At 39.9% G+C, this 21264-nt stretch overlaps 1 protein-coding gene across 12 annotated transcripts in view; it reads left to right on the top strand.

Moving 5' to 3' along the window:
* Positions 1 to 20584, top strand: part of ARHGEF28 (Rho guanine nucleotide exchange factor 28) — a 339510-nt gene extending 318926 nt beyond the window's left edge. For all 12 annotated transcript variants that reach the window (XM_061393271.1, XM_061393269.1, XM_061393268.1 and 9 more), the window contains one exon: positions 19372 to 20584. In XM_061393271.1, coding sequence (XP_061249255.1) covers positions 19372 to 19535 — 164 coding nt within the window. In that variant the 3' untranslated portion in view covers positions 19536 to 20584. The remainder of the gene's footprint in view (positions 1 to 19371) is intronic.
* Positions 20585 to 21264: the final 680 nt, after the last annotated feature.

The raw sequence follows: 21264 nt of genomic DNA, 5'->3' as shown, positions 1-21264 counted from the left end.
GATGTAGCTTTGTTTAGCCCCGAGGCAAGCATTTGGGCCTGCGAATAAGGGCTTGTGTCCAGTACTTAGGTCTTTTTTGGGTCACATTTCTTGGACTTATTCAAACATACCATGTGCTGAAATTAGTCATCGCTGATGAAGCCCAGGAGGTTACGTGTTTGGGCCTGAAGGCCTGCTCTGACTCTGAACTCTCTCATCGCATGCTGCTCTGTCCCTCCTCTCGGTGGTCCAGCCGTAGGAAGTTCCTCCACTTATGTGAAAGACCCCCCTGCTTTTGTATATCTTTCCTCTGTCAGGAATATCCTCTCCTCCACCCTTTATTCCCAACCTGGTAAACTCTTGTTCATCTTTCAACACCCAGCTCCAGGGGCACTTTTTTCCAAATGTCTACCCAGACCTTCCCCTTCTGGGTTGGGAGTGCACCTTGCGATTCTGTAGTGTCCAGTAGATCCTTGTATTACTTTCCACCACATTGTGTCACGTGTTTTCCCTTTGGAAAGTTCCCTAAGTTGCTGTATATTGTTTGTTTGAGACATTTACTTACATCAAATGCTCTGGCATTAACTCTATTATTCATTTTTGTGGAAAGAATGTCAAGGCACAGAATACCACCATCATTCTAGAAAGCTCCCTTATTCTTCTTACTAACCAACCCTCCCTCCCGGAAGCAGCTACTCATCTGCTTTCCATCAAATGCAGGTTAACTTTGCTTATTCTAGAATGAAATGGAATCAAATACTATGTACCTTTGTGTGTCTAGGTTTTTTTTTTTACTCAACATACTGTTTTTGAGATACATCCATGCCGTTGCCTGAGTCCATAGTTGGTTCCTTTGTATTACTGAGGAATCTTGCTTAGATGATTGTATCACAATTACTTATCCAGTCTTCTGTGGATGGATACCTGGCTTATTTCTCGTTTTTGGCACTTATGAATAAAGCTGCGGTAAATAGTCTCGTACAAGGCTTTTTGTGAATTATGTTTTCATTTCTCTTGGAATGAGTAGAATTCCTCCTAGAATAGTGCCTCTTTAGCTCTTAAGAAACTGAAACAGTTTTCAAAGTGACTGAATGGACTATAAACTTCTCGGGTGCTGAGACAAAGTCGCGTTCAACTTGGTTTCGCTGCTGTTGGACCCAGTGCAGGGCACAGATTAGGCGCTCGGTGTCGATTGAAGGGTGAGTGGACAAGAAGCTCAAAACAGTTTGCTGCCTGGCACACCCTCTACTAACGGGAAAAGAAAATTAATGCTTTGTCCATCAGAGAGACGGAAACTGGCTAACTGTGGGCTTATTCCAAGCAGACAAAAAATGGGGAATAACAGCTCCCTTTGACCCTGCCGTAGACCTACATGTGCAGGTGAGGCCACATATGGACACGGGACCATAGAAGGATGTTCATCACCAGCAGCTGCCAAATTACCTCCCAAAGTTAAAACTCCCAGCACTCCCATTCAAAACCTTTCACAACCTACTCTTCCAGCCCAGCCCACCTCTTTGATTTACCTGCACAAACTCATAATTCCACCAGACCAAACAGCCCTCTCTCTCTTTTAATAGCATCCAGCATTTCCTTTGCAATAGGAGAGAGCTCTACCTGGAATACCTCCACCTGAGGCCACCCCTTCCTCTTGACATTCTCAGCAGCGAGGCTCAGTTCCAGTTCTGTCTTTGCTCCAATGCCTGTCCTGGCCACCCACCTGAAAGTGCTGTCTTGGGAAGGTCTCTGAAGTGGTGTTTGCCTGTGGAGAGTGTTCATTAGCCTCTTTCGTAGTTCTCTGTGAAGTAATAGGCTTTCTGAGGGCAGTGTGCCCAGTGACCCTTACTGGTCTGGAAGGAGCTGGGGCCGTTGGCCACGGCATCACTGAGGCTGCTTGCTCTTTGCTGTTGGTGGCTGATTCCACTGAAGAGACGTTAAATTACATGTTAATTCTGTGACTCCTCCTTTGAAAGAGTTGTTTACAGAAGAAAGAGCTCTGTCTAAAAGGAGAGGATAGAGTGCAAACTTGGGAATTTGTGTCACCTGGTAGATGATCAGGGCTTTCCAGGTGGCACTAGTGGTACAGAACCCGCCTGCCAGTGCAGGAGACAGACATGGGTTCTATCCCTGGGTCTGGAAGATACCTTGGAGTAGGAAATGGCAAGCCACTTCAGTATAAAAGGAAATGAGTTTCTAGGCTCCAGTGTGAGTCACAGGTCATGTTTCGGGAAGCGCAAGTATTAACATCTAGAATAGCTCCACGTGATATTGTATCATAAGATAATATATAAAATCATCTCCTCTAGGAAGAGATGGCTCCAGGGCGTAAAGTGGTTTTATCTAGTGATGTATCTTCTCATTTGATTCCTGTTTTAGTAAAGTCCTGATTTTGCCTCTTTTTTTTGCCTGCCTTTGCCTTCAGACTATCATCTACTTCACTAATGGTACAATTTCTAAAAGTATTTAATTTCCAGAAATGTAATATAGCAGTCTTTGCTCAGATTGCAAACATTAAATATGAAAAGAATGCTAATGTGAAAATTTACATTGAACAAAACATTTCCTATATATTATGTAATACTTTTAAAATTATAATCATTTTGAGTGACATTAATTCAAGGCTGCAGTTGGAAAAGATATTTCAGGGTTTGGTTTCTCAGCAAATGTTTCAAACAGATAAGAATTATGAAGTGTTTTTCAATTTTAAAAAGAAAAAAATTTTATGTTGCTCTGAAAACTGTAAATACCAATTTCTTAGAACACGAAAAGGCATGTAAGTTCTTTGACATCGCATAATTTTGTGGTTGATCAAGAGAAAAATACACTCGTTTGTATATCTTTAAAGAATTGGGTGCCATTTTTTAAAAGTCTGGTAATAACATAATTATTAAGAACTAAGTAGAACTAATTAGCTTGGGTGTGTTTGCTCTACCTGCTTGTCTTCTGGTTTAAAGAAGAACACTGGATCTTGTTTGCTTAAGAATTTTAACAGCTGCTTTTCCCTCTACTGAACCAGTAAGAAGTAAATGCAGCTTTAAAATTCCTAGGTTGATTTCCTGCATTATTCACCTGGCAGAGAAATGAATTCAGTCTTCTTTCAGCAAAATGAGAGGCATAAGTCTTTCAGTGTGAGTAGGGTCCTGAAGCAGTTTCCAGTTTTATTGCCATGGTACTTAGGAGTCCCTGGTCTCTACATCCTTAAGAGGAATTCAGTGCCATGAAAATACTGCCCTGTCCGGGTAGCTAGAGACCTACATGTTTAATTTAGCACAGTCTTAAAAAGCTGTCCCTGCTTCTTAACATGGACTCTGAGGTTGGGACAACTTAATTTGTTTTGATTTAAAATTTGAGCTTGACATATTTCTTGTCCACCTGAACATATGGATGATTTCAAACGTGTACAAAATTAAGCAGAGATACTCATGTACCATCACCTGACTTCAAAAAATTAGAAACATATGGGCCAGTCCTGTTTTATCTAGATTCCTGCCCACCAACCCCACCCTCCAACCACACACACCTTGTACTATTTTGAAACAAATTCTAAACATCATCTGTAAACATTTACTGATACATAACATTTCAGTATATATCTCTAAAAGATAAGGCTCTCTTTTTTTAAACTGTTATCACACCTGGGAAAAATTATCCCAAATTCCATAATATCAACATACAGTCTGTTTAAATTTCCAATTGTTTTATAAATGTAGTGCGTGTGTCCTTTTTCCCGCTTATTTTTTGGACTCAGTATGCAAATAAAGACCACGTGTTACAATTGGTTGCTGTGTATTTTAATGCACTTTTTAACCTAAAAGTTTTAATTTTGAAAACTTCAAACTTAAAGTATAGAAAATATGTATCAGGCATGCATTTAACAAATGTTAACCTTACACTATATTTGCTTCAGACATCTCTTTGCCCTGCCCCCCATTTTTGAAAGAAATATTAGATATGAAATCCCTTCCCCTTATTTTTTTTTCTCTTCAGCATTGACTAATATCCTGCAATTGGTGTATATCATTTACATAGAATATTTTTATGCCAGAAACATGTATATGTATCCATAATTATATATCCTTTGTTTTGTTTTAACAAAAATATATTGTTTATTCTATATGTAGGTATCCATAAACATGTCATATTTTTGTTAAAATAAAACAAAAAATGATATTTATTGTGTATATATATTTATAAACATGTATTTTTATTTTGTTTTAACAAAGAAAAAATATGATATATTGTTTATTGTCTATGGATACATATATATGTTCAGTTCAGTTCAGTTGCTCAGTCGTGTCCGACTCTTTGCGACCCCATGAACTGCAGCACACCAGGCCTCCCTGTCCATCACCAACTCCCGGAGTTCACTCAAACTCACATCCATTGAGTCGGTGATGCCATCCAGCCATCTCATCCTCTGTCATCCCTTTGTCCTCCTGCCCCCAATCCCTCCCAGCATCAGGGTCTTTTCAAATGAGTCAGCTCTTCGTATCAGGTGACCAAAGTATTGGAGTTTCAGCTTAGAAAATAAAAATATATGTCTTGTTTATGGATACATATATATGTAGTGATGGTATAAAAAGAGCCTGTTCTCCATCTTCACCCTCTCCCCTCATGTGTATGTGTATGTATGTCTATTTACAACTTACTTTTTTCTTTCAGTGCATCTTCATACAGGTAGCACAAAGAGTTAATGTTAAAATATTGTATGCTATTCTGTTATGTGGATAAACACCCACATATTCATTACCCTGTGCTTTTGTGTTCAGTTGCTCAGTTGTATCTGACTCTGCTCCCCATGGGCTGAAGCTCCTCTGTCCATGGAATTTTCCAGGCTAGAATACTGGAGTGGGTTGCCATTTCCTACTCCAGAGGATCTTCTGGGAAGCCCTATTCATTACCCAGCTAATGAGCCATTAGGATATTTCCAATTTTTCTAAATTACAAATGATTCTCAGTAAACATGCTTATCGGAGAAGGCAATGACACCCCACTCCAGTACTCTTGCCTGGAAAATCCCATGGACGGAGGAGCCTGGTAGGCTCCAGTCCATGGGGTCGATAAGAGTCAGGCACAACTGAGTGACTTCACTTTCACTTTTCACTTTCATGCATTGGAGAAGGAAATGGCAACCCACTCCTGTGTTCTTGCCTGGAGAATCCCAGGGATGGCGGAGCCTGGTGGGCTGCTGTCTATGGGGTCACACAGAGTTGGACATGACTGAAGTGACTTAGCAGCAGTAGCAGCAGCAAACATCCTTATATGCATGTCTCCTTGTGCACACGAGTGAGAGTTTATTTAGATTATGAACACCTGTAAGTGGTAGGGATGTCTTTGATTTTGCTGGGTGTTACTGATTTCTCTCTAAAATTGTATGTGGCAGCAAAATAGGAGAGGTCCAGTTTCTCCAGATTTTCCCCAACACTTAGTATTGGTAGGTTTCTAAATATTGGCTGATGTCATGAGTATAGAATAGGTATCCCCTTTCTTGGGTTTCCCAGGTAGCCCTGGTGGTAAATGGTAACCCTCCTGCCAGTGCGGGAGATCCAGGAGAAGTAGGTTGAAAGAATACTAGAAAGTTGTTGTGCCCTCCTGCAGGGGATCTTCCTGACCTAGGGGTCAAACCCGCATCTCCTGCGGTTCCTGCATTGCAGGGGGATTCTTTACTGCTGAGCCACCCAGGAAGCTGGTAATTTTGATCAGTGGTTCACAAAGTGTGATTTGGAGCGTCTTAGTATTTTCTAGGTCTGCTGAAATGGATTATCATAAACTTCAGTTCAGTCGCTCAGTCATGTCTGACTCTTTGCAACCCCACGGACTGCAGCACGCCAGGCCTCCCTGTCCATCACCAACTCCCAGCATTTACTCAAACTCGTCCATTAAGTTGGTGATGCCATCCATCTCATCCCCTATCATCCCTTCTCCTCCCACTTTCAGTCTTTCCCAGCATCGGGGTCTTTTTAAATGAGTCAGCTCTTCACATCAGGTGGCCAAAGTATTGGAGTTTCAGCTTCAACAACAGTCCTTCCAATGAAGATTCAGGACTGATTTCCTTTAGGATGGACTGGTTGGATCTCCTTGCAGTCCAAGGGACTCTCAAGAATCTTCTGCAACACCACAGTTCAAAAGCATCAATTCTTCACCACTCAGCTTTCTTTATAGTCCAAATCACACATCAATACATGACTACTGGAAAAATCATAGCCTTGTCTAGATGGACCTTTGTTGGCAAAGTAATGTCTCTGCTTTTTAATATGCTGTCTAGGTTGGTCATAGCTTTTCTTCCAAGGAGTAAATGTCTTATAATCTCATGGCTGCAGTCACCATCTGCAGTGATTTTGGAACCCCCCCAAAATAAAGTCTGCCACTGTTTCCACTGTTTCCCCATCTATTTGCCATGAAGTGATGGGACCGGATGCCATGATCTTAGTTTTCTGAATGTTTGCCGGGAGCAGGAGCTCCGCCCCTGGCAAAGGTCATGAGGAAGGAGGCTAGGCATATGCAAAGGCGGGATTGAGCCTCAGGAGTCCCCCCTGGAAATTCTCAAGCATCTACCCCCAAAACCAGAGTCTGCCTACTTTCTGCTTTGTGCTCTCAGCTACATCTCTGACTTTACGGGGGGCTGTCCCCCACTACCTCTCTCTGAAAAAAAAGAATTAACTTACAGCTCCAGTTAATAAAGTTCCTGGGTGTGATAGTGTTTCAACTTACAAACTCCTTTGGAAGTCCTCTAGCCTGCCTAAATAGTTTTTTCCGGCAACATGTGATTGCTCAGAGCCTCCCAACTGTGAGAGGCATGAGATGTTCTAAACTGTCTAAATACAGATTCCTGTGAGCAGTTAAAAGATTGATTAGAAATTGTATTGGTGAAGGGTTTTTCACTTGTTGGGCCAATGTTTGCTGCTAAGTCTCCATATCCCTTACCTGCTGTGTCCCTGGCAGTGTATTGATTAATATAATTGGTGTAAGTAGTAGCTTTAATGTTTGTAATCTTGGACCCTTGAGTTAATTCTTTTTCTTGTTATAGCCCACCACACCTTTGCCCTGTAGGAATGCAACTTTATCTAATGCTTTTGGAGGGTGGCACCTAACTTTAGAATAATCACCTTTAGAGAAAAATAAGTTTCTTAAAATGTTAACAGGCCTCTGGGCCAGAAGATGATGCAAATCACCTAAGCTTTTGCATATGATAAGTTTGCAGGAAGAAAGCCTGGCTTACTGCATGACTCTACCCCTTCCCCCATTATCCTCTATGCATAACTTAAGGTATAAAAACTACTTTGGAAAATAAAGTGTGGGCCTTGTTCACCGAAACTTGGTCTCCCCGTGTCGTTCTTTCTCTCACCTTCTGGCTGAATTATTCAGCCTCTTTTCTCCACTGAATTTCCTCACTGAGCTATCCTTATTTCAGCCTCTTTTCTCCACTGAATTTCCTCACTGAGCTATCCTTATTTCACCACTCTTTATATCCTTAATTAACGTTTAATTAAGCAGTTATTTCCTGACCCTCACCGACGCCGTCCCCGCTTTGAATTCCCTGGATCCACCGGGGCTGGACCTTGGCAAATGTTGAGCTTTAAGCGAACTTTTTCACTCTCTCTCACTTTCATCAAGAGGCTCTTCAGTTCTTCTTCACTTTCTGCCATAAGGGTAGTGTCATCTGCATATCTGAGGTTATTGATACTTCTCCCGGCAATCTTGATTCCAGCTTGTGTTTCTTCCAGCCCAGCATTTCTCATGTTGTACTCTGCATATAAGTTAAATAAGCAGGGTGATGTTATACAGCCTTGACCTCTTCCTTTTCCAGTCTGTTGTTCCACATCCAGTTCTAACCTTTGCTTCCTGACCTGCATACAGATTTCTCAAGAGGCAGGGAAGGTGGTCTGATGTTCCCATCTCTTTCAGAATTTTCCACAGTTTGTGGTGATCCACACAGTCAAAGGCTTTGGCATAGTCAATAAAGCAGAAATAGATGTTTTTCTGGAACTCTCTTGCTTTTTCAATGATCCAGCAGATGTTGGCAGTTTGATCTCTGGTTCCTCTGCCTTTTCTAAAACCAGCTTGAACATCGGAAAGTTCATGGTTCACATATTGCTGAAGCCTGGCTTGGAGAATTTTGAGCCTTACTTTACTAGCATGTGAGATGAATGCAATTGTGCGGTAGTTTGAGCATTCTTTGGTGTTGCCTTTCTTAGGGATTAGAATGAAAACTGCCCTTTTCCAGTCCTGTGGCCACTGCTGAGTTTTCCAAATTTGCTGGCATATTGAGTACAGCACTTTCACAGCATCATCTTTTAGGATTTGAAATAGCTCAACTGGAATTCCATCACCTCCACTAGCTTTGCTCATAGTGATGCTTCCTAAGGCCCACTTGACTTCACATTCCAGGATGTCTGGCTCTAGGTGAGTGATCATACCATCGGGATTATCTGGGTCGTAAAGATCTTTTTTATATAGTTCATCTGTGTATTCTTGCCACCTCTTCTTAATATCTTCTGCTTTTGTTAGGTCCATACCATTTCTGTCCTTTATTGAGCCCATCTTTGCATGAAATGTTCCTTTGGTATCTCTAATTTTCTTGAAGAGATCTCTAGTCTTTCCCATTCTATTGTTTTCCTCTATTTCTTTGCACTGATCCCTGAGGAAGGCTTTCTTATCTCTCCTCGCTATTTTTTGGAACTCTGCATTCAAATGGGTGTATCTTTCCTATTCTTTTGCTGATATCTGTTACTAAGTGATAATTCACTTACCATCACATGAAATGAACCAACTAAATAAAAGCATAAAATGTATCTTTCATTTCATTTATTTATTTTTGCTACTTTTACACTTGGTTTTTATAATATATCTGGGCTTAGAATTCTAGATCGAAATCATTTTCCTTCAGAATTCTGAAGGATTTGATTCTTCCACTTCTCAGCAGTGCTGTTGAAAAGTCTAATGCCTTTCTGATTCCTAATCCTTTATTTGTAACCCGCTTGTGCTTTGGGAGTCTCTAGAATGATCACTTTATTCATTCCTGGGGAATTTTATAATATGCCTTAGTATAGTCTTTTATTAAAATCATTTTTACTAGTTACTCATTAGGTTCTTTCCGTTGAGAAATATACTGTTATTTCCTTTGAATCTGTGACATTTTCTTCCTTAAAAAACTGGGCTAGTCTTCAGCTTACTGGAACTCTTTCTGGTTATAAATTAAATCTCTTAGAGCCTCTGATTTTTCTGTTTTGTTTTTTTCTATTCATTTCCATTTCTTCATGTTCTTGTTCTACTTCCTGGGAGATTTTCTTGCCTTTAACCTTCTAATATTTCATTGATTAAAAAAAAAAAAATTCAGCTAGCAAATTTTTAATTTCTAGGATAGTTTTTTCTTGTTCTGTTATAGTTCCTATTTTATGGAAACTTACTTGGTGGCTGAAATATTTTTAAAATACATTTTTAAAGATTGTTTATTGTGGTGCTTGGATGCTTTCTTGTGTTCAGCTTCTTGTGTTCCTGAGTTGTGTTTTGTTTTCAAGTTAGGTTTGCCTCTGTTTTAGGCTCTCTTTTCCATATTCCATAGCATACCTACCATTTTGGATTGGTGTGAAGTTTTGAATTGCATTGAATGTTTGACTCAAAGTCAAATAATGTTAGTGGCTTAAAGAGAGAAGTTCTATTATGCAGTTCTATCTTGATTCCATTTTCAACTTGATTTCTGCTGAGAAGATGAGGATTAGAATAAATGAAATTCTAAGGTATTTTCTAAATATAAGAATTCCAAATTGGTGATTCCCACAAATCTAATTAGAGTAGACAGAATTTTTGAATAAGGTATTCACTAATTCATTAATTCATTTGACAATATATATTGACATCTACTATCATTAGGAACTGCAATTAACTTTGATATTGTTGGACTAGATGTATAACTTTTAGTTCCTATTTCTTAAAAAAATATTGCTTTTTAATTTTTAACTCTTAAATTAAAAAAAATTTTTAATCAAGTTTTTTAATTTTTAGAAGGCTAAAGAATAGAAATCCAAATTCCAAATGAACCTTATCAATTATTGCCATGGACAAATGGACCAAGAATATAAAATGAAATCTTTTCTGAATTATATTTCACTAGGAGATGTTAGATTTTCTAGACAGGAGTGAAGACCATATATGAATCTGTATTATTTTTTATAGCAAGCTGTTAAACACAAATGAACCTCATCTATTTTATGGAACATGTACATAGAAATTGTTTATCTTTCTAAATAGATATAAACCCCTACACAGCACTTGCCAATGACTTGTCATACAGTTGTAATAAAATTGATCTAGACATATTTCACATCCAGAAAGAGGCATCTAATTTATTATCATAGTATTCTGTTTATATCAGATATATGAAGCTATGCTATTAGAATAACAGAGCCCCTTTAAAATCCAAGTATATGGGCTTCCCTGGTGGCTTAGCCAGTAAAGAATCTGCCTGCAATACAGGAGACCCTGGTTTGATGGCTGAGTCAGGAAGATCTCCTGGAGAAGGGAATGGATACCCACTCCAATATTCTTGCCTAGAGAATTCCATGGACAGAGGAGCCTGGTGGGCTACAGTCCAGGCGGTGGCAAAGACTCAGACATGACTGAGCAACTAACATTTTCATGAAAGACTATGGACTTTTAAAAAATTGATCATGAAACAAATACAAAAGTAGAGAGAATCATTTAATGAATTAATAATTACCGATAGCCAGTCTGGTTCATTGATGAACTTTTCTCTGTCCTCTCATATTAGGTTATCTTAAGCAAATCCAGGACTTCCTATCATTTCATCTAAAAATACTTCAGTATCTTTCTCCAGAAGATATATACTCTTTCTTTCTCTTTTTAAATGTCACTGCAGTATCATTATTACACCTTAAAAAATTTAACATTAAAAAAGTAATTTAAGTAAAAACTTAAAATCATACTCTGAGTACTTGAATTTCTCTGATTGTCTCAATTTTTTCTCTTTGTTTGGAATCCAAATAATTGCATATATTGCATCTGGTTTGTATATCTTTCAAGTCTCTCTTAATCTAAAGTTCCCTCACCTTAAAAAAAAATAATCTTACAATTTATTGAAAAGACTGGGTTGTATATTTGCTGAAAAGACTTTTTTTCTGAAAAAGTTGTATTTTCTGAAGAACTTGCTACGTTCTGGGTTTTGCTGACTGCATCCCTGTGATATCACTTAACATAATCTTCTGTCCCTGTATTTCCTGTATGTAAACTGGTAGTTGGGGGTAGATATTGGATACTTGACTAGATACAATCTTTATTTATTTATTTTTTTAAATTTTATTTTATTTTTAAACTTCACAATATTGTATTGGTTCTGCCATATATCGAAATGAATCCGCCACAGGCATACACGTGTTCCCCATCCTGAGCCCTCCTCCCTCCTCCCTCCCCATACCATCCCTCTGGGTCGTCCCAGTGCACCAGCCCCAAGCATCCAGTATCGTGCATCGAACCTGGACTGGCGACTCGTTTCATATATGATATTATACATATTTCAATGCCATTCTCCCAAATGGAGTTGTCTACTTCCTATATTGTATATGTTGAATTATTTCCTCTTGCATCCTGTTAGGAGGCTTGCTATATCTGTTTTTCTGATTAAGATTGATGCATGGGTTCAGGTGCTGCCAGCTTGATCCATCCATTAAAACATCCCCCATCAGCTCTTTTCCAAATGCTTTTAGGAACTGTTGATGATGATTGAGTCCTCAAACAGACATTACGTACAGGGTTCAGAGTTTCTGAATTTGGAAAATCTCACCTATTTCCAGCTTCCCACCCCTGATTTATCTTGCATGTTGGTCATTTATTGTCTTTTCCTTTCTTGGTCTATAATAGACTTATTACTCTGTAGTACACCATTCCCCCAAGTGTGCTACACAGAACGCAGCACTGTGAAGTACACTGTGAGCAAAATCTCCCTGAGTTTGTGGCCTGCCACATACAGTTTTTCCCTCTTAGAAATTTATAATACAGGTGAGCCTACTGAAGTTCTGAGGAGTCTGTCAGTAAAGAAACTTGATTAACCCAGAGTTTCATCAACTTGCTTGATCACTATATTCTTTTATCAGTAATACCTATTAGTGTCCTGATTAGAGAAACACACCTTGAAATGCATCTCAAAGAAGAGGGGAAGGTGGAGGTGCTTGTCCCATCCTCCTGTGAGGCTTTCTGATGTTAAGGTCAAGACTTGGTAACATGGGCACCCTTCTAGGCTAAGAGCAAGCCACAGTTCACACAGAGAACTGACATACCGTAATGTGTCTTGTGTTAATACGGTTTTATCTTCATTACATTGACTGCTTCAGTTTCTGTGCTTCTTGTCAGTGTTATCCATATAACCAACTTAGAATTCCTAATATGTTAATTACTGGTAAGAAAATAAAGCCCAACTCTAACAGTCACAACTTAAAATTTTTTCCGTTTGCTTTCTTACATTACAAATTTACACGTGTACACCACACGCATTCATGTGCACACACTCCCTTCCCAGAGCACACTTCAGCTATTTTATTTCCGGTGCAGTATTGGTATTTGAGGAGTAATAAAGGGAATCATAGTACTCACTGGGTCTTTGCCTTCAGATATCAGCTCCAGATTGGTTTTTATGCCAGATGCCTACATGTTGTTTGTGGCTCGCTATGGGAAATGCAGTTGAGCACAATTAGTGAGAGAGACCAATTTTCTTCCACTCTGAGGACACCTTGAGTTTTGTACAATAAGTGTTTTCCATTAGAAGGAAAATGCTATGCATTAGTGCTCATGAGAAAAAAATAGTGATTGCCAGTAATGCCATCAGGAAACAATTTTTAAAATGTTTTGCAGAACAAGCATGAATCGGTCATTAAATGGGGAATACAGCTTATTCACAGACTTAGAACATGAATCACAATTCTTTTTGAAGTGGTGTTATTCTAGAAAAGTGTGAATTTTGATTTTAGGAACACACACAAGGGATACGGTAATAAGGAGCATAAGTCAGAACAGTTCATTAAAATAAATAAGAATGGAGCCAAGACCCAGAGGACATGAAACTCTGTTTTGTGAGGCTTGTTGGAGAATGGAATGGGATAAGACACGAGAAACCTGACATGGCATCACCAATGATCCCAGTATCGATTCAACATGCTTTTGTAGCACTGGGCTGCTGGCTGCCTGGCCGACAGGTAATGGGGAGCTAAATTCAGACCTAGAGAGTTAATGTTTATGACAGAAGTTATACTGGAGCTTTTAAATTGAAACAAAGCTTGTCTTTAAAAATTATCAGGATTTTAAATGCGCTTCTGTTCAGAAAATCCAGAAAAAGGCAAAGACTACTTGAATTAAATATTTTACAACAATAAACAACTCTGTACTTTATGACGAATTACTCGTAGGTTTGCTGTTCATAGAAGGGAAGATCAAGTGTAGAGTTTGACCGTGGACCTTATCTTCCACTTATTAGGTAGCTTTCCAAATACTGTACTCTGAGGGCTATTTGTGCTCAATTCATATACATGTTGTTAGGAAGATTAAAAGTAGAAGGATGGGACATAGGTCTGGAAATTACCCTAAAAACATTCTTTTAAATGCAACTTAAGGTAATAAATTTGTATTCCTTGAGCAAAAAGCAGTTGAGAAATGCATCCATTTGTTGCAGTTCTAGAATAGTATTTGGTGCATTACTGAGCCAAAACACAGATGAAAAAATTCTCCCACAATATAAGAAGTATAAGAGGGCTGAATGATTTTGGTTGCGTCGTTCATGAACTGAAGTCCAGAGAGCAGAAGTGACATTTTACCTTGTGCTATAAAAGGTCATGTCTCAGCTTGGGAAGCACTTCATTCATTTCCAGTGTGAGACATGGTTGCATTTTACACCTTGACATTACTGTTTGGTCTTAAAAATAACTGATTATCCTGTGGGCTCAAAAGAATAATGATAATGAGGGACTGTTGGAGGGAAGGCTGATTTTCCTTCTGGCTTGTGGCAGCTTTTCAGGAGCTGATCCCTAAGGTTGTATGTTGTCCCAGACCCCATGTTCTCTTCCTTAATAGTTTGAAATTCCAATAGCAGGTGAGCAGGGTGAAATGATTACTTCAAATGTCAACCAACAGGTTGCAACAAAGGGCTAAAAATGGGGGCGTTTGAAGAACTGTCTCTGAGTATCAGTGCATCTTGCAGCCCAATGGCCTGGGCATTTTCTGCTTCCCACCCATAAGACAAAGGGGATAGCACCTGCCAAAATGTGGGCATTTATAATTTTTAGAAACTTCATGAGAAGACTGACATAGACCCTACAAGAAGTCTAAGGAAATTTCTTGTGAAGGATGAAGTTTTAGGCTATGAAGAAAATTTCAGCTACATAGGAAAAAACCATATGTGTGCTTAGTCGCTGAGTCATTTTCGACTCTTTGTAACCCCATGGACTGTAGCCCACCAGGCTCCTCTGTCCATGGGATTCTCCAGGCAAGAATACTGGAGTGGATTGCCATGTCCTCCTCCAGGGGATCTTCCCAACCCAGGGATCAAACCCAGGTATCCTTCATTGCAGGCAGATTCTTTACCAGCTGATCTACCAGGGAAGCCCATACACCAAGATTGTACTCCTTCACTTAGTTTAAGCTTTGATGTGTTTCAGGTTATTTGTTCTTATTTTAAGGTTAATAATGTTCACTCATTGTTTGGAAAACTCAGCAGTAGCCACAGGACTGGAAAAGGTCAGTTTTCATTCCAATCTTAAAGAAAGGCAATGCCAAAGAATGTTCAAAGTACTGCACAATTACACTCATCTCACACGCTAGCAAAGTAATGCTCAAAATTCTTCAAGCCAGGCTTCAGCAATACGTGAACTGTGAACTTCCAGATGTTCAAGCTGGATTTAGAAAAGGCAGAGGAACCAGAGATCAAATTGCCAACATCAGTTGGATCATCAAGAAAGCAAGAGAGTTCCAGAAAAACATCTACTTCTGCTTTATTGACTATACCAAAGACTTTGTGTGGATCACCACAAACTGTGGTGGAAAATTCTGAAAGAGATGGGAATACCAGACCACCTTTCCTGCCTCTTGAGAAATCTGTAGGCAGGTCAAGAAGCAACAGTTAGAATTGGTTCCAAATTGGGAAAGGAGTACATCAAGGGTGTATATTGTCACTCTGCTTATTTAACTTATATGCAGAATACATCATGCAAACATGCCAGGCTGGATGAAGCACAACCTGGAATCAAGATTGCCGGGAGAAATATCAGTAACCTCAGATACATAGATGACACCACCGTTATGGCAGAAAGCGAAGAACTAAAGAGCCTCTTGTTGAAAGTGAAAGAGGAGAGTGAAAAAGTTGGCTTAAAACTCAGCATTCAGAAAACGAAGATCATGGCATCCAGTCCCATCACTTCATGGCAAATAGATGGGGAAACAATGGAAACAGACTTTATTTTGGGGGCTCCAAAATCACTGCAGATGGTGACTGCAGCCATGAAATTAAAAAACACTTGCTCCTTGGAAGAAAAGCTATGACCAACTTAGCATATTAAAAAGCAGAGTCATTACTTTGCCAACAAAGGTCCATCTAGTCAAAGCTATGGTTTTTCCAGTAGTCATGTATGGATGTGAGAGTTGGATTATAAAGAAAGCTGATTGCTGAAGAATTGATGCTTTTGAATTGTGGTGTTGCAGAAAACTCTTGAGAGACCCTTGGACTGCAAGGAGATCCAGGCAGTCCATCTTAAAGAAAATCAGTCCTGAATATTCATTGGAAGGACTGATGTTGAAGCTGAAACTCCAATACTTTGGCTACCGGATGAGAAGAACTGACTCATTAGAAAAGACCCTGATGCTGGGCAAGATTGAAAGCAGGGGGAGAAGGGGACAACAGAGGATGAGATGGATATCACCGACTCAATGGACATGAGTTTGGGTAAACTCCGGGAGTTGGTGATGGACAGGGAGGCCTGGCGTGCTGCAACCCATGGGGTCGCAAAGAGTCGTACACGACTGAGTGACTGAACTGAACTGACTGTATGTTCACTCTGTTGAGTTTCCAGAGGTATGATAAGGATCAAATTATTTCTTTTATGTCATCGAAGAGAGACAGTTGTATAGATTAAAATGTTCTTTAGAGTTTGACATTTTATTTAATCATAATAGCATTTGGTTTTTAGTTGACCAAATTATGATTGTATTAATATTTCTCTGCTTATTTAAAAAAATGAAGTAATATTTCTATTTCCAGTAATTTACAGGCATTTTGATCACAAATAAAACTGGATGATTAATTCTACTCCCCAAGAATCCTGCTTTCTAAATCAGAGTGGTTTTACTTTAACAAATGTTTTTTCAGTTTAGGGTTCTATATGGTGATCATACTCTCTAGGGTGGAACGTGTGGAAAAAGGTGGCTGACCTTGAGAAATATACAATTGCTGGGCTAGGATTCTTTCAGGGTTGAAATGGAGTAATAAAATCAGAAATCATGGCATGGTTTCTAATTTCAAAGACAGACTGTCTGACCTTGCCTAAATAGTTCAGGTAGAAACCAAGAAGGAACATGAAGAAGGAAATTGAGTTCCCCTCCAGGTGATATACAGCATAACCTTAATACATCTGGGATTTCAACGTGGGCCGTTCATTCACTTTAGGGTCCAGAAGATGTTTTTTCCTGTATTTTTATTCTTACTTGAAAAAGTTCTGATGAAAAATACCTCTATACCCCCTTTACTCACAAATGAAAAAATCTCCCTCCCACCACTCATGTTTATTCTTTGTTCTCTGTCTTCCTGAACTGGAGCCTACAATTTAAGATAAAAGAATTCTTTCTGATATGTGTTTGGTTCTTTGGCTCTTTTTGAACAAGTCTTCTCTTGAAACCATGACGGGGACTTCCCAGATACCTAGACTCACCAGTATTTTGGATTCTTTGCTGCATGTTTCGTACCCGAGAGGGGAACGTATGTGGATTAGGGGCTTCCGTTGTGCCCTGCTGTGTCACATTTGTCAGCCATCACTTCCCAATGGCCTCGTTCAGTGGATGCTTGTTCATCCTCCACGTAGTGCCTCTTGTGCCCTGGCTGCACCTTCTGTGGGCCAGGAGACACTGCTGTGGCCTGTGGCCTAAGTGAACTGCTCTGCAATCCGTCAGCGTCTGCTAGGTGCAAGTTTTGAGGTGTGTTTTTGTTTTTTAGGTTGCACATGATGTACAACATCAGTAGTTTAACTGGAATATTTATTTTTAGAGGTGAAATGGTTTTAAGGGCTGGGACCAGGAGCTGAAATTGTGAAAATGTGTGATGACCTCAGACAGGCATAGGAGGAAAAACATTCTAGGTTGATTTATATTGCCCTGATAGTGAACTCATTGCCTGGGGTTTACCTGATTAAATGAGAGAGGTCCCTAATTTTATAATAATTACTATGTCAGTTTTGAGGAGCTCAGAATGTGTTTTTCTTTCTTTTTTTTTTGGTAAGTGACTCTTCAAAATGTGGTCCTTAGGGAGATTACACATTAAACATCCAGGGTGTCTTAATTCAGCAAAGATTGTCAGGTCATTTCCAGCACAACGAGGAATGAGGACCATGAGGGTCTTGAGCAGATGAACATGTGGCAATGGACTTCTGAGTTCCATTCTGGATTACTTCCCTTAGCTGCATGGTGGACAAGAAGTTAACTAGTCTGAGCCTCAGCTTCCCAATCTGTAAATTGTGGGTGATGACATTTGGAGGCTTAAGGGGATAATGACTGTAAACAGCTTGGAACAGCTCCCCTACCTGGAGAAGGCCCTGTACACAGGGTGGATTTAGAGGTATTTTCAGTAGTTATGTTTTTAGTAGTGAATGAATACCCTGTATTTGAGGTACAGGATTTGGAATCAAGGTCAGGAGAATCAAGTCACCTCAATGTAAATGGATCGTTTTCTTAGTGTCCCATTGATACCTAGAGTCAGGAATGGTCTGAACCTTTGGGCAGAGCTATGGAGTACAGTCTCCCCTCCTTTCTCCAACCCCTCCCTGCCCCTCCTTCCTTCCTCCTCCCTTCCCTTCCCCTTCCCCTCTTCTCCTTCCTCCTCCGCCCAGGATCCTCCTCAGCTGGCCTGGAGGCAAAGGTCAGCTGCTCCAGGTGACTGTGTCTACTTCCTGTGGCCCTGGCTTCCGCTCTCCGTTGGCTCTGCCTCCTGTTAGAAGTGAGAAAAGGAGGTGTAGCAAAGGAAGCCGCCTCCCTGAAGATGGTGCCTTGTGAGGACATTTAGCTCTTCATTCCAGCCAGGCCTTGCTTCCTGCCTTCTCTAATAACCAAAGATCCTTGTCAGGAGGGTAAAAATTACAAGCATTTTTATCATCAGAATAGTGGCAGTTATGTGTATCCATGTAAATAATAGAGGCTTTCAGTAAAATGTGGCAAGGATTATAATGACCTCTTGTTAGTGGCTGAAAAAAGAACAGGTGGGCCTCAGGGCTCTGCATTTTCCCCACCTGGGTTTCCATATATACTCTGCTTTTTGCTCCTCTTGAAACTGGTTATTTGTAATTTTGCCATATAGTCAAGCTTCGGGGAGGGTGGTCAGTGGAGCAATCCACAGAGCATGGTTTGTAGCAAGAGCTGTGCTTTTATTTTTTTCAAATCACCCCCTCTACCATCCCCTGCTTTGCCTTCCCTTTAAACCATGTATGAGAGAGTTTAATCAGAAAAGGGGAAAATAGATTATGCCCTGCTGTTGCTAGGTAACCAGAAAAATAACAAACCCAGTTAGAGTTGATATTGAAATGATTTTCCCCAGGAACCTGGCTGCTCTTGCTAAGTGATTCATGGGGTGTTAACAGATTTGCATTCTGGTGAGGCTGCAGGGTCTCCGTCCTTCATGTCCTTTCTCCCTGCCTCTCACCCACATCAGGAAAATCCCAGGTACATTATTTGAGTCTTCCAGTCAGTTCTTGATTTTGAGATACTGTGAGGGAAGATCCTTGCAGAGGCAGATATGGCTTATTGCACATAGCCAGATAGATACTGTATTTCTAGGACATTGAACACCTTTTCAAAAATACCTGGGACCCCTGTCTCAGCAGGTGTGGTGTTTGATCAGCTTACAAATGGTGACAAGTCTTTATTTGTTTCACATTTTACTGGGAGTATTTTGTAAAGGTTGTTTTTTAGCCTCAGGAGACGTTTGTACACCCAACCAAAGATTTTAATGATTTTGATTAAATCACAAGATACCTGTTTTGTTCCTTTCTCGGGGGACTCCGCCATTCTCTCCATGGCTGGCTCTGTGGGCATGGTATTGCCCAGCCTTTGAGGGCTCTGTCTCAGGTGTCATAGTGTCACCTGCCTTGTGGGTCTCAACCTGACTCTCCTGTGACCTGTGCTGTCTGTCTGTTGCAGATTTGAACATCTCTCAGACTGCATACCCACCCCTCCATGACTCAAATCCACACGGCCCTCGGCTGCAGACGTTTATAGCAGAAGAAAAGCTAAATCTACAGAGAGTGACCAGACAAGACGGGGAAACTGGAAATGGAGCAGAAGAAAATATTGTTTACCTCTAATTGTGTTGTTATTTTTCCAAATGAGACAACATACTGGCATTTTGGGGAGATTTCTTTTTTTTTCCTCTCTTGATGTGTGTGACTGTCCAAAGTACTTTAGGAGTAATGTTTAATGTTTTGTGCAGGTTTATTTGAGGGGCATGAGTCTAATAATTAAATTATTGAAACAACTGTGTATCATCATTAACTTATCACACCTAATTTCTGATTTCTGGAGGAGAAATTGACTTTAGATAAGCAGGAAAAATTTCAAAGTTATTGGAACCCTAGAGTAGAATCCCGCATAGTGTTCTCTACTGGGTCATCTGGTTTTTGGAATGCCGTTTAAGATCGAGATGAAGCCCCTTGGATGGAAAGAGTAATATAATGGGCAGACTTTCACAATCATGGAAGCTGGTTAGAGAGAGTGACCTCAGGGGCCTCAAAGGCAGAGAAAGATGTAGGAAAAATCTTTTCTTGGCTAGTCTTGGGACATCAAAGGAGTCAGTCATGGTGGTGAGTTGCAACAGTCCCCATGCAACCAAGGAGTCCCTGTCTGGGCACCTGTCCTAACCAGCTGGCCGCTCTGCTACGGACACAATCTGGACACTTAGGACATGGGCCGGAGCCTTTTCAGGTGCACTTTCTAGGTCCTAATGCTTGTGGTCTTTCAAGTCACAGTTCAGCATCCTCTTTGAACACAGCCCAGAGGCAGAGCCCCAACAAGTCAGTTTGATGTAAAACTTCAGTAATGAAATTTTATTACTGCAGCGAGGCTTTAGTAATGACCTTGCTTCCGTCACCTGGCCCTGTCTCCACCAGCTCCGGAAACACCAAGGACAACCACTCACCAGAAGGACCTCTGCCCTGCAGAGATTCAAGGATAAAAGCTGCCCTCTTGGTGAAACTTGCTGCCGGAATGTGCTTTTCCACAGAGGAACATTGGCACATCTTGCCTTCAGGGTAATAGGAGTCTTTTGTGAGAAAATAAACCAAGAAATGTTTTCAGTTTGTTCTTCACAAGTATTTGTATATATTTTTGTCAGTGTCAATAAATATCTTTTACCTCAGCCTTTCACTTTGAAATTTTTAAATTGTATAGAGCCATTGTAAAATATATACATCACCCTCAAACACAACCTCCCCTTATTAAAAATGAAAATAAAAGAGAAATACGAAATTCACCCAGACATTCAATACTGCTTCTGGCCATTTTAGTCACAATCATATTACATTCAGAGACTAATTTTCACAGATGGATATGTCTTATTAAAATTTTAATCAGTCACTTCATCTCCAAGATGAACTTCTAAATGACAAGATGCATGTTCTATTCCTCAGGCATCTAGAGAGAAAAAAATCTATCTTCCCTCTCTCTCCAATAATGTCTATTCCAGAATTTCCTATCCTTTGAATAAAAATCTTATAGATATTTCAGTCTAAATCCTTGCTCCAATAACTATAAATATCTTTCCTTTTTTCCTGACAGAGGATATGGAAATAACCATATGTGAAAATAGGTAAAGATGTTCAAAATCCCCATAGAGTTCTTTAAAAATACATGTGCTCAGTTGATTTTCAAGCCCTGCAAACTATGGGACTTTGGGTAGTCACACAGGGAAAGCTTTGGCATCATTTGATATATCTCTATTCATTGGTTCCTCTTGGTAATTTTTAAATTTAATATTATGACTTGTCAACTGACTCTAACTCTCAATGCTTTCTTGATAAGTTTTTCCTGTCCACTTTA

The sequence above is a fragment of the Bos javanicus genome, chromosome 20 (genome assembly GCF_032452875.1).
Source record: "Bos javanicus breed banteng chromosome 20, ARS-OSU_banteng_1.0, whole genome shotgun sequence".
In the NCBI taxonomy this organism is placed as follows: Eukaryota; Metazoa; Chordata; class Mammalia; order Artiodactyla; family Bovidae; genus Bos; species Bos javanicus.
Note: the sequence above shows the minus strand (reverse complement) of the source record. Positions and strands in the feature narration are given on the sequence as shown.